At 34.9% G+C, this 21,966-nt stretch overlaps 1 protein-coding gene across 17 annotated transcripts in view; it reads right to left on the minus strand.

Annotated features, from left to right (window-relative positions):
• MAPK10 (mitogen-activated protein kinase 10) overlaps positions 1 to 21,966 on the minus strand; it is a 587,630-nt gene that overhangs the window by 79,401 nt on the left and 486,263 nt on the right. For 14 of the 17 annotated variants that reach the window (XR_008524135.1, XR_008524134.2, XM_054553380.1 and 11 more), the window contains 5 exon segments: positions 14,242 to 14,371; positions 10,228 to 10,286; positions 8,945 to 9,083; positions 8,099 to 8,264; positions 5,574 to 5,645 (listed from right to left, as the gene is read on the minus strand). Coding sequence is in view for 15 of the 17 variants with exons in the window: in XM_054553380.1 (XP_054409355.1) it covers positions 5,574 to 5,645; positions 8,099 to 8,264; positions 8,945 to 9,083; positions 10,228 to 10,286; positions 14,242 to 14,371 (566 nt within the window). In the remaining 2 variants the exon portion in view is untranslated. 17 annotated transcript variants of the gene reach the window in all.

The following is a 21,966-nucleotide window of genomic DNA, read 5'->3' on the forward strand; positions in this document are numbered from 1 at the left end:
TTAGAAGAAATGTTGAGTAAATTTTGGTGTTACCAAAATATGGTTAATTTTCAGAATGAGAACCTCTGAAAATCTCATGTCATATTATTTGCCAGAAATTAGCTTATAATAAATGATCTTTCTTCTACTTCTAACCAAGAGATAAAAATGATATAATGTAAGCCCTGGAAGTTAAATCTAAATAAATAAAGAACTATATTGCTACTTCCACACTCCATCTAATAGCTTAAATTATGATCCACAATTAAATAATTTTTGGACTATGTGTGCTTCTATCCTGGAGAATGTTTCCTCTCTAGGGGATTACGTAACTCTTTTATCACAATTTCTGAGACTTCTCCTTAACACACCTAAGTATTTTCATTTAGTGTAGAATTTAGACAAATTTTCTCTCAACGAATGACTCAACACACAATAGCAAGAAAATTTAATATAGTTTTCTAAAATCAGAACATTTCTTTGAAAATTGTTATAATTTTATAAAAATTATAAGTTATAAAGTTATCAGTTATAAAATTAGAACATTTCTTTAAAATTAGTTAACTAAGTCATAAATTTAGTTATTTAACAAAACGACCTTGTACTAAACTTCAGTTCAAAGATAGAATTCTAAAAGACTACTGACATACATAAATAAACTAAGAATGTACATATTTTGCACACGTGAATCTAAGTAAGAAAAATAAGCAGCAATTCACAGAACTTAATGCTAAATATTGCAATGCCAGGAAATCAGAAAAAGACTTTCTCTTTGAGTCTACCTATTAAACTTGCTTTTATTTCTTTACAACCTCAGAATCTCCAGCTCCCATTTTGCTGAACCCTGTCCCACATTTTCATAAAATAATAACAAAAGAGAAGAGTTAGCAGGCACACTAGTGGTAAAAATGTATTCTTTTAAACAAATTCAAATAATAATTTTATTTTTAAATATTTATTTATAATTACATGTAATTTGCTTATAGATTTGAAAGAATGCCCACTAAATTTTTTCATCCTAACTTTATTTAAAGCCATAAATTTTATATTGTTTGAAATAACCCTGTATTGTCTTAATTCTAAGAAACAGAGTTAGACTATATAGTAAGTTGTTAGTTGCAAAAGTTTATTAGGAATTAAGCACTATTATTTCAAAGAGGTAAGAAGAATTTTAAAATATCTCTGTGCTAGATGGATATAACAATCTGTAACCACAAAATTTTGTTCATTTTACTTTGATCCTTCCTAATATTCATATTCAAACTTTAAAAAGATATAGCATTCAGTTAATTCGAGGGTGTTTTTCTTATTTCTTCAAACATACTTTTGGAAAACCATTTACCTATTCCTTAATAACTTTGCTCCTTGGCAAGGTTATATGTATATCTCTTTCATTCTAATCGTAATTTTCTGTTCTTCAGAGGAAAAGGCAAGAGGAGCTATTTTAGCAGTCCAGCTGTTAGCTTTGGATATAATATACTTGAGGTCTAGAATTTTCAAATGCATGCAGTATACCTGTCTTTAACTTTATATCCAGAGAATATTGGCCAAGAACTTAGATAAAGGAACATCACAGGGTTTGCTCAAAGAAGGTGCTATCATTTGAAGTAGAATGGAAAAAATAAGGTTGAAGAATGTATCTAAAAGAAGCAGGTTTGAGGAAAGGACTCATGAAAATTATACTGGGACTATAGGAGTCTTTGATAATTAACAAGATGGCATGTCCTGGTTGGGGTTTGGGGTGGTGGAGGCAGTGAATGACTGGATAGTTCTTAGAAAAAACTTCTAAGGAGCATCGTAAAGCTGCTTTCCTGTAAATTTTATTGAAAGGAACAAAATCTGAGTGAAGCTAAAGTCATCGATTTCTTTTATCTGTTCTTTGGACTACATAAAAAAAATAATGGACTTGGCCTATTTAATACTCTCTAACTTGAAAGTCAGCATGGGTTTAAGAATGTTTAGTAATACATTTAAATATGAATGTGCATTATAATGGTCAAATAAACTACATTATATAAAAATATATGCTATGAAATGTTTTAATCATAAAACTATAGTGAAAATTAAGTGTATGATAGTGTATGCATAATTAAGAAACACTTTACACAAGAAAAATAAGTATTAAGAAGTGATCCTCTGGATATTAAAGTAATTAGCAAACTACTAAGTGGAAAAGCAAATATGTAGTTTATTTTGTTCAATTTTGTTTATTTTGCCAACATTCTAATTTAGTAACCAAGACAATTCCCTGTGATATCATCTAGATCATATTGACCACCAAGAAACCCCCACGATGTTTCTCAAAATGCAAAGATAGTTTGAATGTGGGAAAGTAGTTAAACTTCAGTCATCAATGACAATTTCATAAGATTCTCTGATTTGTCAAGACATTTTACTATTTTTGCTTAGAGTTCAAGTTTAAAAGTTCTGTGAAGAGAGAAGAAAAATGTTTATTATTATGATAGTATTATCACATCACTTTTCAGCCTCAAAGTAATTTAATATAAATTACTCTGAATAATTCTAGGTGAAAGACATGAGAACCTCTGATTGTTTTTTGAAATTTCTGCAGAGTCTTGGAAGTAGTCAAGGTATCAATTAGCACATACTTAGCTTTGATATTTCTTCCAATAAATGTTAGAGTAATTTCAATATGCTTAAAATTGTGTAATTCTTCTGCCGATAAATAACTTGAATCAGCCCTCAGCCTTGTGTCTGATAGTCATAGTTTGAGAGGTTATCTGACTGCTTAGTTGTTGGTAGGAAGTCCGGTGCATAAAATGATAATAATTTCATTTAAAGATTAATAAAACAATTCCACTCAAAATTAACAAAGCACATTGTTTAACTGAGATTTCTATAGGTTTATTTTTTAAATGTAACCATAACTTTAAACATTGTTATTATTTTAATTATAGGTAAAAGGGGCTAAGAAATCTAAATGGAAACATTTTCAAAAAGGAAACATTTTTTCTAACCTATTTCATTGGAAAATATCTACTCATTTTTTGGTAAAATTTAACTTAAGCAAAAGGCTTTCCATTGTAGGTGTCTTTATGCAATTTTTTTTAACTTTTAGGTCCACATGCAGGGTCATTATCACATATGGCACTAGGCTATCAAAGACTGCTGTACTATGTAATCATGACTTGAGATAAAGAAATACATACTTTATATAATAAATGCAAACCTTTATTATAATCTATATTATCTGTCTTAGAGATTATTTAAATGTCTAGGTTCATACATATCAAGGATATAAATGTTATGTATTAATTTTCACACAATTTAATTTCAGCTCCAAAAATTTTTCTAAAACAAACTAGGATAAAAAAGGTCGGGGTGGGGGGCGCCTCCAAGAGAAAAATTTTTTAAAGAAAATAAAATTATCAATATGGTGCTTTGTTTTTGTTTTTTTGTTTGTTTGTTTTTCTGAAGGGTTAGATTGAGTTTAAAACATTTTGCTTTTTTTCTCTTTTATTGGCTTTTAAATTTAATACTGTCAAAATAGAAGAAAAGCAATCCTCATAAATGCCTGAAGAGCTAAATAAGATCTCAGAGAACAACCTCGCTACGTGAAATCAAGTGACATGTAAAAAAAATGTCACACGGAAATAAGAAATCCTGTGGCTTTTTGCTTTCCACTGACAAGTGCTTTAGAGAGATGTGGCTGTGCAACTTCACTCTGAGTATTGATTGAGAGGTTCCTTTTTTGTCTAAAGTGTATTATATACCAAAGGCAAAAGCATAAAGAAAATAATTCCTACTTTTGAATAAAGTCAGCACATTTAAATATGAATGTGCACTATAATATTGTTCGAATAAACTATATTAGGTATATAATTAATCCCCAAACTATAGATAAGTGAAGTGAAATAAATTTTCCTAAGTAGCCATATGAAATCTAATGGTGAAAATGATACTTCACACTGTAGGTAGGAAAGGAACATGGAGCAAACAGAGATTCAAGACCTTAAGATTGGTTATAAATAAGTGGTTGCCATGTGGTTTTCTTATCTTCTAGACCAGCACTGTCCAATAGAAAAATGACAGTCACAAATGCCAATCATATATGTAGTTTTAAGTTTAATGTCCACATTCAAAAAAATAAAAAACAGGTATATATATTTAACCCAATATATTCATAATGCTATCACCTTAACACAATCTATATAAGATTATGAATAATATATTTTACATGCTTTTAAAAATATCTTCAAAATCTGGTATGCATTTTACACACAAAACACATTTCAATTTAGACTAGCTCTAATTTCAAGTGCTGAATAACCACATGTGGCTAGTGGCTACCTACTAGACAGTGCAGTTCTAGAATATGTCATCACTCTTACATTACTAGTGGAATTTAGAGACTATCTCATTAATATCCAGCAGAATGAATAAATACCTACCTAAATACAAGCTTATTATGGTACTCGCTTCTTGTTGAGTCAGTTTTTTTTGTTTTTGTTTTTTACTATTGGACTTTTTAAACACCTAAATAAAAATTATAACCTTTCTTACATAATAAAAGGATTCCTTAATAAAACTTTCTTATCAATCAAATAGAATGGTTAATAGAGTTATGGGTCACATGGTTATTGCCAATTTCCAAAACATCCATATGTAATAAATATACTAAATTCAATCCTGTATTATAATTGTTAAAGTTGTCAATTGTGATTGTACTTAGATTTGCACTAGTATTTGTAGTAAGGTATTTTTGTATTTTTAAAAGTATATTCTACTATTATATGTAAACTTTATTGTCTATATATTACAAACACAAATCTGGACCTTTACTAGAGAGTGAATTTTTGGCCATTTAAGAAATGTATCAGTTCATTTGATAATTCCAAATCATAGATAGCTCTACAGGAAATTTCTGATGGACTCTATTGCAGGACTCAGTAGTAGAACTTAAATCCAAATTGCTTTATGAAATTATAAATTTAGTTAGGAAAACAAGTATGTATGTCTATGTCACATCTCCAAGTCAGGTGGGAGAAGTCTACATTAAACTCACCTGACCACTAGCAACTTGAAAAATAATTACAATTTTTAAATGCAGAAGTTCATGTTTTGAGGAAGATATGCTATATTGACCTGTTAAAGACTTGATTTAGTGTCAAGAGTAATTTAAATCAACGAAGCCATAGACAGAAGCTTAGAACGTCAGCAAGGAGAGCAATTATTATGCCTAAATATTGTAGAAGCACAAAATAGTTTTAGAAAGGAGATGGAAAATGACTTGCAAATAGTGACTTATTTTGCTAGTTATAAAGGTAAATATATTTTAATCATTTGGGATATGGTGGCCTCTGTTATTAAATAAAAATAGCATTTCTATTTTTAGTTGCAGGCAAGAAAGTAATTTTAGAAGAAAAAAGCCCATTGAAATTTAATTAAAAGAAATCATTGTGGTAGGTAGTCTTCAGTACTGGTCAGATTATAGAAATTATCACTTTTTTATTACAATAACACCACTTACCCAACTTTTTGCTTCTATCTTTACTCTCCTGGTAAAATCATTATGTGTTTAAAAGGGAGAGAGAACAAAACAGGTAAAGCTGTAGCAAAAGGTACAAGGATACAGTCCCTTCCTGGAAAGAGGATTTTGTGGCGAACCATTTCTCCCATAATGCATCCCACAGACCATATATCCACTAGAACAGGAGAGAGAGGGTAGTGAAGAAAAGGGAGGAAAGTAAAGTTAACTAAGATAATTGACTTCTGAAGGAGGAGGAAAAAGAACAGTTTGATTAAAAGTACAATTTTCACCTCCCACCAAAAGTTGGCCAAAAGGTGAATTCAAACCAGCACTATGCTATTACATAAACAGTGTCTAGTATGAGAACTCAAATTACTGTTTAAAAAACCATTACTTTTTGGTGCCTTACATTGCCTCTCAGTAGTGCCACAAAGTAGTGACATTGGTGACTGAGAAAAGCAATAGCTAAACCAAAAGTATCTCCATGGCAGGTGACAGCTAAAAGCCACCAATGGGTCTTCTGTGTCATTTTCTGGATGTAAGAAAACAATATTAACTTGTAGAGGTGGCTATTTTCATTTTCTATTCTATTCAGTTACAGAGAACAGGGCAACAAGAGACCACCTTTTTTTCAGGGGGCCAGGGGGCGGGGGCAAAGCAAGATAAATTCAACCAAATCCAATAAACCAGGAAATGACTGGAACCATGGTTTAGAGGCAAAAGAATTGGAATTCCTGGTATTTGAGACTTAGCTTTTCCTTCAGAAGTTTATTCTTGTAAATAAACATCAGTTTTAGTTTCCATTTGAAATATTTCAAGAAAAAAGACATATGATGAATTAGCACATGTATAAAGGAGTCATCTGGAAGGAAAGTGAAAAAAGTATTAAAGATGTTAAAAATTGTTATGTACATATATTTATTTCCAAATTGTCAAACTTGTTAGGAATACATACTTTGCCTTCTCCTACCAATCTTTACCCCTTTCCAATTTGCTTTTTATTATGAACAAAGGGAACTTTTGGGCAGAATCATTTGGCCGAATTGTTCCGTGGGGAAGGAAGGCAGCGCTTGGTGCAGGGGACAGCAGGGCATGCCTGATGTGGGAGCAAGCAGGTTTTTTCTGCATGATAACCTTCCTCCCATTGGTGGGAGGGCAGCACCAGGGTGCTAGGCAGTCCTCCTCCATGGACTTAGAAAAGTCAAAAACCTAAGGCAGCAACTTGCAATTCCTTCTAGTGAGGGAAGGGAAAGGGATTTTAATACCAGCTATTTGCAGTGCCAAGATCTGAAAGCCCAAATAGGCAAATTCAGACTGCCCCACCCCCCAGTCTCCTGTACATTCTTGATTCTTGACTTTGTTTCTCTTTTGACTTTTTAAAAATAACTTGTGAAGAAAGTATAAAAATGTTTTCTTTTCTGAATAAATTAGATGTGGTATTGCCTAGCAAGGAGGGCTAGATTCATCTCTTCTGAGTCAAAAGGTACCAGAACTCCGATATTGCCCACCAGGGTGAACCTGACCTTCGTAAGAGGTGACTTTTTAACTTCCTCTGTATAAATGCGTACATACATTATCTGTCTTCTAATCTAAGAGTATACAAAGAAGTTTCTGTAAACTTCAGTGGCCAGGGAATTTTCACAAAAGTACCCTGTAGCACCTGTACATAAAAATACACTGATTATTTTTATAAAACTTATTAATATAGACTGCTAAAAACTAAATAGAATATAAAAATAAATATTAAAGATACATTGAATACATATACAATCCTAATTAAAAACTATTTTAATTCCTAAGTATATTGAATATGTTTTCAATATGGTGCATTACTTGTAATATATAGTCTCATCAAAATAATACATTGCAATGCTTTCTAACAGATATTTAATAAATCCTTAGTTTTAATCTACTACACTCAATTGTAATACATTTTTAAGATTCCTTCCATAGCCTTCATTTTAAAGTGTTCATGAAAATTAAGTTTTCTTTATGAAAGCAGTAGTGTCAAATTTGACATTTTCCTTTTTTACGATTTTTGGAATATATAAGGATTTATTAGGCAATTGCTACTCTAAATATTTCTTACAGAGCAGCTTAAATTATTTCAGAAATTCTTATTCAGTTTAAATAATTTGGATTATTTCAAAGTTGTCTGTGAAGATTTTCACTCCAAGGATTTGTGTCACTTTTTTGCTTGTCTTTTTCTAGAACTACAGCCATCAGTCTGAGATACGACATAAAAGCCACATGGCCAAATGTGGTAGATTCCTTCTTGCTTTCACACTCACGCTTAGCTGAGCTGCAACCCAAATAGCAATTTTTCTCAATATCTAGGCACGTGTGCTAATCAGCATCCACTTGACTATTTAATCAGACTCCATTTACAATTCTTTTTCACTATTAACATTTAGTGCTCTTCTAGCAAAACTGACTTCTCAATAACATCCTTCACATTTTTAATGAGTGTTTCTTACCAGTAGTATTAAAAAAAAAAACCTGAATATGCTATCTGGCAGCCCTACTTTATAAAAGCATGTACATGAAAGAGAACATTCCCCTTAGCTATCTACAACGTGCACCCGTTTTATTCATGGTTTTGACGCTGCTCTCCCGAAGCATCCCTACCGTTCTCCTTGTAGCCCATCCCCAGGATGACCTCAGGGGCTCTGTAATAACGTGTCACCACATATGGAGTCATCATGAAGCTTGTGCCTGCTGTCCTGGCCAGTCCAAAGTCCAGGATTTTCAATGTGCAATCAGACTTGACTACAATGTTACTTGGTTTTAAATCCTAACAATAAGGATAAGGGAAAAAATTAAAAGCCAGTATCAAGTGAAATGTTATTTCCATTGACTCAATCAACATAGCCATTTTGCAGTAGCGCTGATGAGGTCCCCCTTGCCTACAGAGCCCTAAATAAGGCAAATGATTACTGCTACAAATAAGTTAACTATTAGTTTTTGGAAAGTTTTTTAATCCCAGAAAATAATTGTATTATCATTTTCACAATTTACGCTAATCTTGGGAAGAGGTTTTAGAAAAAAAAAATATATCATTTATTGTCCTCTGTTAGGTTTCTCCTTAGGACAACATAAATCTTTCAACATATATATCATTTCTAGGCCTGACAGAAGAACAGATCAGGGAAGCTGTCTTTATGCTGCCAGAAACAAACTATGGAAATGAATTGTATTATTTCAGTTGCACATATGACTTCTGCCAATCAAGGAGCTGAAAGCATGAGGCTTCTAAGAAGCTGCATCTCAATGAGCCAAAACATAACATTGAACAAACTCAGCTACAATATAACTAGAATTTCCTTCTACAATTAGTGAACTAGGTGCTAATTCTAGTATCAAAGAAATGAGGAAGTATATTATATTTGACCAATGCCCCCTGTATAAAGAAAATAATCTACAGTTACTCTTCCTCTTAAAGCATTTGAATTGTAATCCTAGAGGTGTTCTTACCCTGTGAATAATTCCAGCAGAATGGAGGTGCTTAATGCCACACAACATTTGGTACAGCAGGTAAGACATTCGCTCGTGGTCTAATTCCATCTGAATCACTTGACATAAGTTGGCATCCATCAGTTCCATTACTAAGTAACTAGAAGGGTAAATCCACAGTGTTAGTTCCAGATCGCAAGATCTATGAAGTCCTTTGATTTAGTCAGAATTCTCTCCTAACTCTGTAAGTCTTCTGAACTTCTTAGCTCTGCCTTTGACTGAATCAAGACTTTGAGAATTTCCAGGTATTGCATATGTGTTAGCTATACGAACCCTACCACAAGGTTGCTAGTAGAAAAAGCATTTATTAGTGTCTGGTTCGTGTCCATAGATTTTTTACCTTAATTTTGCTTTCACTTTCCTCTGCATTCCCTCAAATCTTTTGTATTATAATTTCAGATAAGAAAAAAATTAAGGACAGCTTCTTCCATTAAATTCAATGTATCTGTATTAAAGACAAGGTGCTAGGGAATCACTTCCTCTCCTCCATCTGTTGTCACTACTGGGTAGACTTTGCACAAAGTCAATGACACTACAAAGATCGAAAGAATAAAGATAATTTTCACGTCCCTTTTATTACTATTTTTGTTTGTTTGTTTGTTTTGAGACAGAGTCTCACTCCGTCACCCAGGCTGGAGTGCAGTGGTGCGATCTCGGCTCACTGCAACCTCCGTCTCCCGGGTTCAAGCAATTCTCCTGCCTCAGCCTCCTGAATAGCTGGGACTACAGGTGCACGCCACCACACCTGGCTAATTTTTGTATTTTTAGTAGAGGTGGAGTTTCACCATGTTGGCCAGGATGGTCTTGATCTCCTGACCTTGTGATCCACCTGCCTCGGCCTCCCAAAGTGCTGGGATTACAGGTGTGAGCCACCATGCCTGGCCTTATTACTATTTCTTCAAGTAAATTAACTCATTGTAGAAAGCTCGTGGAATCTATTAATAATCATAAATAAATAAGCCTTACCTGAGTGACCAAGAGCGTGGAACAACAAAGTATATAAAGCCACAAGGCCAAAAGGAGGCAGAATGTCTTTTCAGGAAGTAACCCCACAAACAGAATCTTCTTTACCTATCACTGGACCCCTTTCATTTGACCCCACCTCTTACCTCTCTTTGAGCAGTACAAGGGATTTCAACTCTGTGTGTGTGTGTGTGTGTGTGTTTGTATGTGTGTGTGTGTGATATTCCCTTGGGCTATCTGAGTGCTGTGCTCTCCCTTCCTTCATGAGTTTTGTTACTTACACATCTTGGAACTCCTCCAGCGTTTTCTGGGGTGTGAAGACATTTAATAAACTAATAATCTGAAAGAGAGTGGAAGGGACAGAGGAAAAGAGAGAAAGAAAAAAGAGAGAGAATGTATTATTTTTAAATTTTATTTCAACTCAAAGTCACTCACTAGTGCTATGGTAGAAATGGAGAAGTTGGAAAAATGTCTTGAGCTGTCTCAGAGGACACAGAAAAGTATGCTCAGAAAGAACAGATGATCTGTCTTCAGGTTAATAATGCAGCTAAAAAGCTCAATTCTTGGGCAGAAGAAAGAGTCAGAGAGATGCAGAATTGCTACACTGCTTTCAAGTGTGATTCCTCGTGGCAGAATATGGGCCTTTGGGGGATTAAACGAAAAAGGAAGAAATGCTGTGTGAGAAGAGACGTGGCAGTAAAACACTCAGCGAGACTTAGCAAGGGGATACTTCTCCAAATGAACAAAGTCGTGTTCTACTTCATGATTTTTTTGTGTTGTTACTTTATATATATTTTTTACTTCTACCTCACACTCAAATATTAAACTAATGCTCCAATAATATGTGTGGGGAAAGGTGCATTCTAGATGATATCAATGATGAATTTAATAGAAAATTATTTAAAAGTTATCTAAATTCAGTTAGAAGCTTTTTGTTTCCTGCTTTACTTTATATATTAGCTAGTAAAAAAATCTACCTTCCAGCATAAGCAAATTTTGTAAAAACCCCTTGTCACATTTCCAAGTAGAGTATATACATCAATAACTCAAAATGTTCTTCCAGCTAAATATTTGGTACTAACGTGGCAGTAGGAAATGAATATAAAAATATATAGATAAAAATCTTATACTCACAAGATAGTTGCAACTATTTTATAAAAATTAGATAAGTACAAAGTCAAGATTTAAGCAGCTTCAAAGCATCAATCAATGAATTTCAGTAAACTTTATAAATGATATAAAGACATATGGAGTAATAAACATAAAACAAAATTAGTTTGAACACCCGAGAAATTGACTCAATTCTATGGAATGTTTTATGTCTCACGTAGTTTTAACTGATTGAGAAATTATTGACAAAAAATAATCACAGTACCATCCAATATTTTCCAGTATATATATATATATGGCAATGGTTGTAATATAGTTTTAAAAATACAAGATCATCTCTTCTAAAGCAACCTTGCAGTGTGGAATATTCGTATAGAAATAAAATTGTTTTAAAATTATCTTTATAACTTGTGATTAAAGTGCCATGTTATTCTGTGTACTCAGTGCTAGTGAGTGTTGAAAAATGCCTATGAAGTACACCTTTCATTGGAACATATACAGTGGGTCTGTTTCTCTAGGACTTTATCAATCTTATAAAGTAATTTATTTCATTTTGATATTTGTTCAAACAAAAATATTAGAGACTGTGTATAGAGCACACATTACATCCACACAAACATTCACATGAACACTACTTACAAATGGAAAAATGCTAACCCAGATCACCTAGTGAACAAATAATCTAGATAATTTTAAAAATTTAGAAAATAGCATTACAATTTTAAATAAATCAAGATTTATTGTTTTAAAAGGTAATTTATCAAGATCTATTCCCTACTGTATGTTCTTATTTTCCCTTTTCCTATGACCTTGTTTTATCACTTTTTCTCTTTGAGAATTTCTCCTCTATCCTTCCTTTGCTCTCTTATAAATTCTAATTCCTACCAATAGTCAATTTAAAAAGTGCATCTGTAGAAGGAGATTATCACAGCTATAAAATTTCCATTTTAATTCAACAGTTTCCAGACAGGAATCTCAGTTCTTTTATTCCAGCATCTTGAGACACACAGATGTGAATCCATGTTTGTCAGGCCCCACTAGTTCCTAGAATTGAATATTTATTTTCTTTTTTTTAAATAACAATTTTAATCTAATTTTCAGTTGATAAGAAATACAGAAAACAGGTGACCAAACTAACACCATAAAGAAGTATTTTCTAAACAGATTTTCTTCACTGTTATTAAAGATTTAATGGGATTACTTTGCTCTTCCTTTGCTTTCCACAGTATTAACACAGTTCTATGTTCTTAAGTGAATTTCCTCTTCATAAAAAGTTCCAGAAATGTGTTTCTGTAGACTTCCGCATACATACATACACACATAAAAGGAAGGTAGCAGGTGGGATGCTATTTATAAATTATCACTGCAATCTGAAACTCTTTTTTAGGCTTCATAAATATGAGTCTCCAACATTTCAGTCAAGAATGGGAAGTATTATTCTCTCAAACTGACCAAGTAAGTGAGCATTTCTCCACATTCTATTGCATTACAGGGTCTGGAATTAGGATGGGGGAAATATAAATACATGTTTGGAAAACTTTCCATACAATTGATTCATTGCTTGTATCCATCCATTTTTCATTGCCCATGTTATGCTCCATCCTCCTTGGTATAACAGAATATATTGCATTGATCATGTGGCTAATCTTGCACTTACCTGTATTTAACATACTGAAAGAACAAATTAGTATATAACTCTTCATAGGAACCATCCTTTCTATCATTTCTATATTCCTTTCTAGAAGTCTCATGTTTGTTGCATGGCCATATTAGATATGGGTGTGCAGTTCATAAAATTTCAGTTTCTTGGTGAGGCCTTTGCTGCTTGGCCTATTTAAAAGGGTAAACCTATCCCACCATACACTGACCAGCATTTTTAAATTTTCCTTCTTTGCTTTGCCTTACTTAATAGCACTTATCATCACCTGACATTTTACACATTGACCTGTCTTATTGTGAATCACCTTGCTCTTGCCAATAGAGCATGAGCTCCACATTGGCAGGGATTTGTCTGTTTTCTTCACCATCTAGATCTGTTTCTGGCACATTTTATTCATTCAACACATACATGTCAAATGACTGAATTAAAAAATCATCAGGGTAGAGTAACAGAGGAAAAGAGAAATACTGTCATGGGGCCCGAATCTGCATATTTGCATTTCAAATATCTTTCAACTTAATACTAACACATTTGTGTCTTCTCAGTGCCACTGGTAGATGGCGAGCATTAGGACAAGATCCCTGGTTTATAAAACTGCACTGGTAATGTGTTCTGTGTAATTTTCATACATAGGAATTTTGTAGAGAGTTATTATAGCTATTATACTTTAGAATAATTTTACTTGTAATGAAGTTATTTTTTGATTTTTAAGGAAATAAAATTTTATTTATAACAATTTATAATTTATTATTATGTATTTATATCTAAAACATATTTTATGTATTTATTATAATTTATTTATTAATAAAAGTTATTAAAATAATGAATTATCTCCTATTTATCTTTACTAAGAAGAAGTGGAGCACAGAAAGAATTCTAGAGATCTTGGCCTGTGATTGAAGGAGCTTAGATTCTGAAGTGAAGAAAGTCCTTTAATGGTCTACCCAGCTGAGTTCCAATGAGAAAAAGCTCTTGATCCCATGCTTAAGTGCTTTGCAAACGCTTGCCCACCCCTGAAAAAAATAAGATGTCAACACACAGTGAATTCACTGAACAATTAGAGGCCACCACCAGACTACAGCTGAAATAAAAAGGAGATAACATGAATAAAACTCAACTGTTGGCAATGAAATCTAAATTATAAATCTAAATTAAATCTAAATTATAAAGAAATGTAGCATGGTGCTTTGTAGGGTTTTTTTTTTCTGGCTTTTGGCTTTGTTTGTCTTGTTTCTTTCTTGAAGCTCTCAATTTGGAGCAAGATAACCAAATATGGTAAATTTTCTAACTAGGGAAATATTTATAAAATTCATCACTTCCACATCATATGGTTTTTAGGTGATTTTTAAGCAGAAAGCTACCATGAGGACAATGAAATCGAATGTAGCATATTGGCAGGATAAACAATCTTAAGAGGCAGGAATTGCAAAACAAAGAAAGCCTTTCTTACTCAAGTACAGACAAATTTTCTTTTTCCAATCTCACAAACTCCCACTGCCAGAAGTTTAAAAATAACAAAACTCACGTTTTTATGGTTCACACACTTCATGAGGACCAGCTCCCGGTACGCTCTCTTGGCATGTGTTTGGTTCTGAAAGGGTCTGCTGAGCTTCTTAATGGCCACATTTCTGTCAAGGACAGCATCATACGCGGCACTGTAGAGATCCAAGAGCAACTCAGAATTAAGAACAAAAGATTCCTTAGAACTCTTGCCTACTTGATTAAGGATACTGGTAAAGAAAATGCTATTTTGGAATCTTAGATACTGTCTACTCTGGTCACATGCCAATCAGGCTGTAAGTAAAGATATGAGTGACCGGTATAAGAATATTCTACATGCTAGGAGGACGAAGAAGAGTTGAAGGAAGGGAAGAAGAAGAAACAGGAGAAGGGGGGAAGGAGTAGAAGAGGGCAAAGGAGAAGAAAAAGGTCTTGCTAAGAATATAGCATATAATTGCCTCAGTAAGTGGGTGGAATAAAGAATTAAGACAGGCATTCAAATTTCCCACTAGCCATGTGACTACTGCAAGTCATTTAATCTCTCTGAGCTTGAATTTCTCATCTGTTAATATATGATATTTAATTTTTAAAGCTATAAAATTTCATTGTTCTTTGGTTGTTTTAAATGAACATTTTCTATACCCATTCACAAGAACCAGGTGTTTTATTTGTTTGTTATTGTTTTTTAGAAACAGAGTCTTGCTATGTTCCCCAGGCTGGTCTTGAACTCCTGAGCTCAAGGTATCTTCCTGCCTCAGTTGCTTTAGTAGCTGTGACTACAGCCACATACTATGGCACCCAACTAAGAACCAGTTTTTAAGGTGTGATGTTAATTGCCATAAAAGCACTGGTGGGCTGATGATCAAAGTGTACTCTCATTAACAATAACAGAGCTCAAAATAAATGCAATCAGAGAATTTTAGAAACATAAATAACTGCATTTAAATACAAAGACAAAAATAAATGCTATTCACATGTGAAGGTTTCACACCGAGAATGAAAATTTACAATGCTTTGAAAAAGCAATCTGAATATTTGGTGCTATTTCTCTCATATGCAGAGTACATGAGTTTAGAGATCAAATGAGAAAGTGAGAGAGGCTCTTTTTGCCATTATATCTAATGATGCACTCACAAAATACGTGACCCATCCCTGAAACTTTGAGTCCTGCTGGGTTTTGTCTTAGTTGTCAGGAGGAATGCAAAACCAGAATCCACTACAACTGATCTACTAAATTAGAAGTAACATTGACCATTGAAGGCTCATGCCACAGAACTAGGGGCCAAAAATGGAATTGCTGTACTGTAAGAAAATGATAGATTCACAGAATAAGGTTGAAAAAAGTCTTAGAGTTCACCTGGTCCATACTTTCATTTAATACTCATTCCTCTCTAAAATATGTCCATGAAAAGTTTCACCAGTCTCTGTTTGCCCACCTCCAAAAACATGGAAATCATTATATCTAAGCAGCTCTTTCTATTGTTGGGCAGCTTTGAGAATAGAAATGCCATCATTCTAATAAACAGAGTTATCTTTCTGCAGTTTCCACTGACTACTGTTAGTCCTGCCTTCCAGGGCAACTCAAAATAAAATGTTTCCTTTCCATTATTAACCATAATATATGAAATCTATTAAAAGGCTTCACACAATGCCTGGCCTAGAGTAAACACTCAGTAACTCTTAGCTTTTAGCATTTTTCCCCTAAGTCTTTACTTTCTTAAATTAAATATTACCAGTCCCCTACCATCACTTGTCAGATGTGGTTTCAAGTCCCGTTACTATCTGGTCAGTTTCCTCTGAATAAACTCCAGTGTGTCAATATGCTCTGAAAATGGGGACCTTGTGCTAAATAAACATTGCTACTCTGGGTATAGAGTGTTACTGAAGATTAGGGTAGAGCTAGTAACTCTTTCATTCATTCCTTTGCTCATTCATTCAACAATCCTGTTCTGACATAGTTAATACAGCTAAGTCTGTCCTGGAATTCTTTAATAATGACATTCCACACTATTCTTTTTCACTTTTTTAAAAATTTTATTTTATTTAAAGTTCCTGAGTACATGTGCAGAATGTGCAGGTTTGTTACACAGGTAAATGTGGGACATGGTGGTTTGCTGCATCTATCAACCCATCACCTAAGTATTAAGCTCAGCGTGCATTAGCTATTTTTCCTGATGCTCTCCCTCCTCGGCTTTCTGGCCCCAATGGGCCCCAATGTGTGTGGTTCCCTTCCCTGTGTCCATGTATTCTCATTGTTCAGCTCCCACTTATAAGTGAGAACATGCAGTGTTTGGTTTTCTGTTCCTGCATTAGTTTTTTGAGGATAATGGCTTCCAGTTCCATCCATGTCCCTGCAAAGGACAAGATGTCATTCCTTTTTATGACTGCATAGTATTTCATGGTGTATATGTACCACATTTTCTTTATACAATCTATCATTGATGGGCATTTGGGTTGATTCCATGTCTTTGCTACTGTGCATAGTGCTGCAATGAACATACACATGCATGCATCTTTACAACAGAATGACTTATATTCCTTTGGGTATATACCCGGTAATGGAACTGCCGGGTCGATATTTCTGGTTCTAGGTCTTTGAGGAATGCCACACGGTCTTCTACAATGGTTGAACTAATTTACATTTCCACCAGCAGTGTAAAAGCATCCCTATCCGCAGCCTTGCCAGCATCTGTTGCTTCTTGACTTTTTAATTATCACCATTGTGAATGACGTAAGATGGTATCTCATTATGGTTTTGATTTGCATTTCTATGATAACCAGTAATGTTTAGCTTTTTTTCATGTTTGTTGGCTGCATAAATGTCTTCTTTTGAGAAGTAACTGTTCATGTCCTCTGCCCCCTTTATATGGGGCTGGTTTTTTTCTTGTAAATTTGTTTAAATTTCTTGTAGACTCTGGATATTAGACTTTTGCCAGATGGATAGATTGCAAAAGTTTTCTCCCATCCTGTAGGTTGTCTGTTCAGTCTGATGACAGTTTCTTTTGCTGTCCAGAGGCTCTTTAGTTTAATTAGATCCCATTTGTCCTTTTTTGCTTTTGTTGCAATTGCTTTTGCCATTTTCATCAGGAAATTTTTGCCCATGCCTATGTCCTGAATAGCACTGCCTAGATTTTCTTCTAGGATTTTTATAGTTTTGGGTTTTACATTTATGTCTTTAATCCATCTTGAGTTAATTTTTGTATAAGGTGTAAGGAAGAGGTCCAGTTTCAGTTTTCTGCATGTGGCTGGTCAGTTTTCCCAGCACCATTTATTAAACAGGGAATGCTTTCCCCATTGCTTTTTTTGTCAGATTTGTCAAAGATCAGATGGTTGTAAATGTGCAGTCTTATTTCTGAGTTCTCTATTCTGTTCCATTGGTCTATGTGTCTTTTTTTTTTTTTTTGTAACATTACCATGCTGTTTTGGTTATTGTAGTCTTGTAGTATAGTTTGAAGTCGGGTAGTATGATGCCTCCAGCTTTCTTCTTTTTGCTTAGTATTGTCTTGGCTATTGGGCTCTTTTTTGGTTCCGTATGATTTTTTAAATAGTTTTTCCTAATTCTGTGAAGAATGTCAATTGTAGTTTAATGGGAATTGCATTGAATCTATAAATTACTTTGGGCAGTATGGCCATTTTCACAATATTGGTTCTTCCTATTCATGAGCATGGAATGTTTTTTCATTTGTTTGTGTCCTGATTTCCTTGAGCAGTGGTTTGTAGTTCTCTTTAAAGAGGTCCTTTATGTCCCTTGTTAGCTGTATTCCTAGGTATTTTATTCTCTTTGTAGCAATTGTGAATGGGAGTTCCTTCATGATTTGGCTCTCTGCTTGTCTATTGGTGTGTAGAAATGCTTGTGACTTTTTTAGATTAAGTTTGTATCCTGAAACCTTGCTAAAGTCACTTATCAGCTTAAGGAGCTTTTGGGCTGAGATTATGGTGTTTTCTAGATATAGGATCATGTCATCTGCAAACAAAGACAATTTGATTTCCTCTCTTCCTATTTGAATACCCTCTATATTTCTTTCTCTTGCCTGATATCCTGGCCAGAATTTCCATTACTATGTTTAATAGGCGTGGAAAGAGAGGGCATCCTTGTCTTGTGTCAGTTTTCAGGGGGAGTGCTTCCAGCTTTTGCCCATTCAGTATGATAGTGGCTGTGGGTTTGCTGTAAATGGCTCTTACTATTTTGAGGTATGCTCCTTCAATACCTAGTTTATTGAGAGTTTTAACATGAAATGATGCTAAATTTTATTGAAGGACTTTTCTGCATCTATTGAAATTATCATGTGTTTTTTGTCTTTAGTTCTGTTTGATGTGATGAACTTCATTTATTGATTTGAGTATGTTAAACCAGCCTTGCAACCTGGGGATGAAGCAAACTTGATTATGGTAGATAAGCTTTTTTATGTGCTGCTGGATTCAGTTTGCCAGTATCTTATTGAGGATTTTTGCATCAATGCTAATCAGGGATATTTGCCTGAAGTTTTCTTTTTTTTGTTATATCTCTGCCAGGTTTTGGTATCAGGATAATGCTGGCCTCACAAAATGAGTTAGGAAGAGTGCCTCCTTTTCAATTGTTTGGACTAGTTTCAGAAGAAATAGTACCAGCTCCTCTTTGCCCCTCTGGTAGAATTCAGCTGTAAATCCATCTGGGCTTTTTTTTGGTTGGTAGGCTATTTATTACCGCTCAATTTCAGAACTCGTTTTTGGTCTATTCAGGGATTCAGCTTCTTCCTGGTTCAGTTTGAGGAGGGCGTATATGTCCAGGAGTTTATCTGTTTCTTCTAGATTTTCTAGTTTATTTGTTTAGAGTTGTTTATGGTATTCTCTGATGGCAGTTTGTATCTCTGTGGGGTGATAACCCTTTTATCATTTTTTATTGTGTCTATTTGATTATTCTCTTTTCTTCATTATTAGTCTAGTTAGTGGTCTATTTTATTAACTTTTCCAAATAAAAACAGCTCCTGATTCATTGATTTTTTTGAAGGATTTTTCGTGTCTCTATCTCCTTCAGTTCTGCTCTGAGTTTGGTTATTTCTTGTCTTCTGCTAGCTTTGGGGTTTGTTTTCTCTTAGTTTTCTAGTTCTTTTAGTTGTGATGTTAGGGTTTCAATTTGAGATCTTTCTAGCTTTTCAAAGTGGGCACTTAAGGAGCTATAAATTTCCCTCTTGACACTGCTTTAGCTGCATCCCAGAGGTTCTGGTATGTTGTCTCTTTGTTCTCATTGGTTTCAAAGAACTGCTTGATTTCTGCCTTAATTTCATTATTTACCCAGGAGTCATTCAGGAGCATGTTGTTCAACTTTCTCATAGTTGTGTGGTTTTGAGTGAGTTTCTTAATCTTGAATTCTACTTTGATTGTGCTGTAGTCTGAAAGACTGTTTGTTATGATTTCACTTATTTTGCATTTGCTGAGGAGTGTTTTACTTGTAATTATGTTATCAATTTTAGGGTAAGTGCCAGTGGCACTGAGAAGAATGTATATTCTGTTGTTTTGGGGTGGAAAGTTCTGTAGATATCTATCAGGTCCACTTGATCCAGAGCTGAGTTCAAGCCCTGAATATCTTTGTTAATTTTTTGTCTCGGTGATCTGCCTAATATGGACAGTGGGGTGTTAAAGTTTCCACTATTATTGTGTGGGAGTCTAAGTCTCTTTGAAAGTCTCCAAGAACTTCTTTTATGAAACTGTGTGCTCCTGTATTGGGTGCATATATATTTAGGAGAGTTAGCTCTTCTTGTTGAATTGAACCCTTACCATTATGTAATGTCCTTCTTTGTCTTTTTTTTATCTGTGTTGGTTTTAAAGTCTGTTTTTCAGTAACCAGGATTGCAACCCCTGCCTTTTTCTGCTTTCCATTTGCTTGATAAATTTTCCTCTATCCCTTTATTTTGAGCCTATGTGTGTCTGTGCACAGAGATTGGTCTCTTGAATATAGCACACTGTTGGGGCTTGTCTTTTTACCCAGCTTGCCATTCTGTGTCTTTCAATTAGGGTATTTAGCCCATTTACATCTAAAGTCAATATTGTTATGTGTGAATTTGATCCTGTCATCATGATGCTGGCTGGTTATTTTGCAGGCTTGTTAATACAGTTGCTTCATAGTGTCATTGGTCTGTGTACTCCAGCGTGTTTTTGTAGTGGCTGGTAATGGTTTTTCCTTTTCATATGTAGTGCTTCCTTCAGGAGCTCTTGTAAGGCAGCCCTGGTGGTGACAAATTCCCTCAGCATTTGCTTGTCTGAAAAGGATTTTATTTCTCCTTCATTTATGAAGATTAGTGTGGCCAGATATGAAATTCTAGATTGGACACTCTTTTCTTTAAGAATGTTGCATATTGGCCTCCAATCTCTTCAGACTTGTAGGGTTTCTGCTGAGAGGTCTGTTGTTAGTCTGATGGGTGTCCCTTTGTAGGTGACCTGGCCTTTCTCTTTGGCTGCTCTTAACATTTTTTCCTTCATTTTGACCTTGGAGAATTTGATTATGTGTCTTGGAGTTGATCTTTTCATAGAGTATCTCATCAGGGTTCTTTGGATTTCCTGAATTTGAATGTTGGTCTGTCTTACTAGGTTGGAGATGTTCTCCTGGATGATACTTTGAAGTACGTTTTCTAACTTGCTTCCATTCTCCCCATCTCTTTCAGATGTTCCAATTAGTCATATGTTCGGTCTTTTTACATAATCCCATAGTTCTCAGAGGTTTTGTTCATTCCTTTTCACTCTTATTTCTCTAACCTTGCCTGCCTGTCTTATTTCAGCAAGATAGTCTTCAGGCTCTGAGATCCTTTCCTCTACTTGGTCTATTTGGCTATTGATACTTGTGGTTAAATTGTGAAGTTCTTGTTTTGTGTTTTTCAGTTCCATCAGGTCATTTATGTTCCTCTCTAAACTGGTTATTCTGGTTAACAGCTCCTGTAATGTTTTATCATGGTTCTTAGCTTCTTTGCATTGGGTTAGAACATATTCCTTTAGCTCAGCAAAGTTCATTATTACCCACCTTTTGAAGACTACTTCTGTCAATTCATCCATTGCAGTCTCACCCCAGTTCTGTGCCCCCACTGGAGAGGTGCTGCAATCATTTGGAGGAGAAGAGGCACTCTGGCTTTTTGAGTTTTCAGCATATTTGCATTGATTCTTTCAAATCTTCATGGGTTTTTCTACCTTTGATCTTTGAGGCTGCTGACGTTTGGATGGGGTTTTTGTGGGGTCTTTTGTTGTTGTTGTTGTTGTTTTCTGTTTGTTTGTTTTTCTTTTAACAGTATGGCCCAACTTCCATAGGGCTGCTGTGGTTTACTGGGGGACCACTCCAGACCCAGTTCACCTGGGTCCCTCCTGCACTTGGAGGTATCACCAGTGGAGGCTGCCGAACAGCAAAGATGGCTGCCTGCTCCTTCCTCTGGAAGCTCCATCCCAGAGGGGCACTGAGCTGATGCTAGCCAGAACACTTCTGTATGAGGTGTCTGGCAACCCCTGTTAGGAGGTCTCACTCAGTCAGGAGGCACAGGATCAGGGACCTGTTTAAAGAAGCAGTCTGGCTGCCCTTTGGCTGAGCTGGTTGAGCTGTGCTGGGGAGAATCCCCCTCATCTGGACTGCCAGCAGGCAGGAAAGACTAGGTGCCCCAAACTGTGAGACTGTGGCCGCTCGTCCCCTCAGGGGCTCCTTCCCAGGGGAGGAGTTCTGTCTGAAAATCCCTGGCTGGAGTTGATACAATTCCTGCAGAGAGGCCCTGCTCAGTGAGGAGGGATGGATCCAGGT

Source organism: Pongo abelii, chromosome 3, assembly GCF_028885655.2.
Source record: "Pongo abelii isolate AG06213 chromosome 3, NHGRI_mPonAbe1-v2.0_pri, whole genome shotgun sequence".
Classification (NCBI taxonomy): domain Eukaryota; kingdom Metazoa; phylum Chordata; class Mammalia; order Primates; family Hominidae; genus Pongo; species Pongo abelii.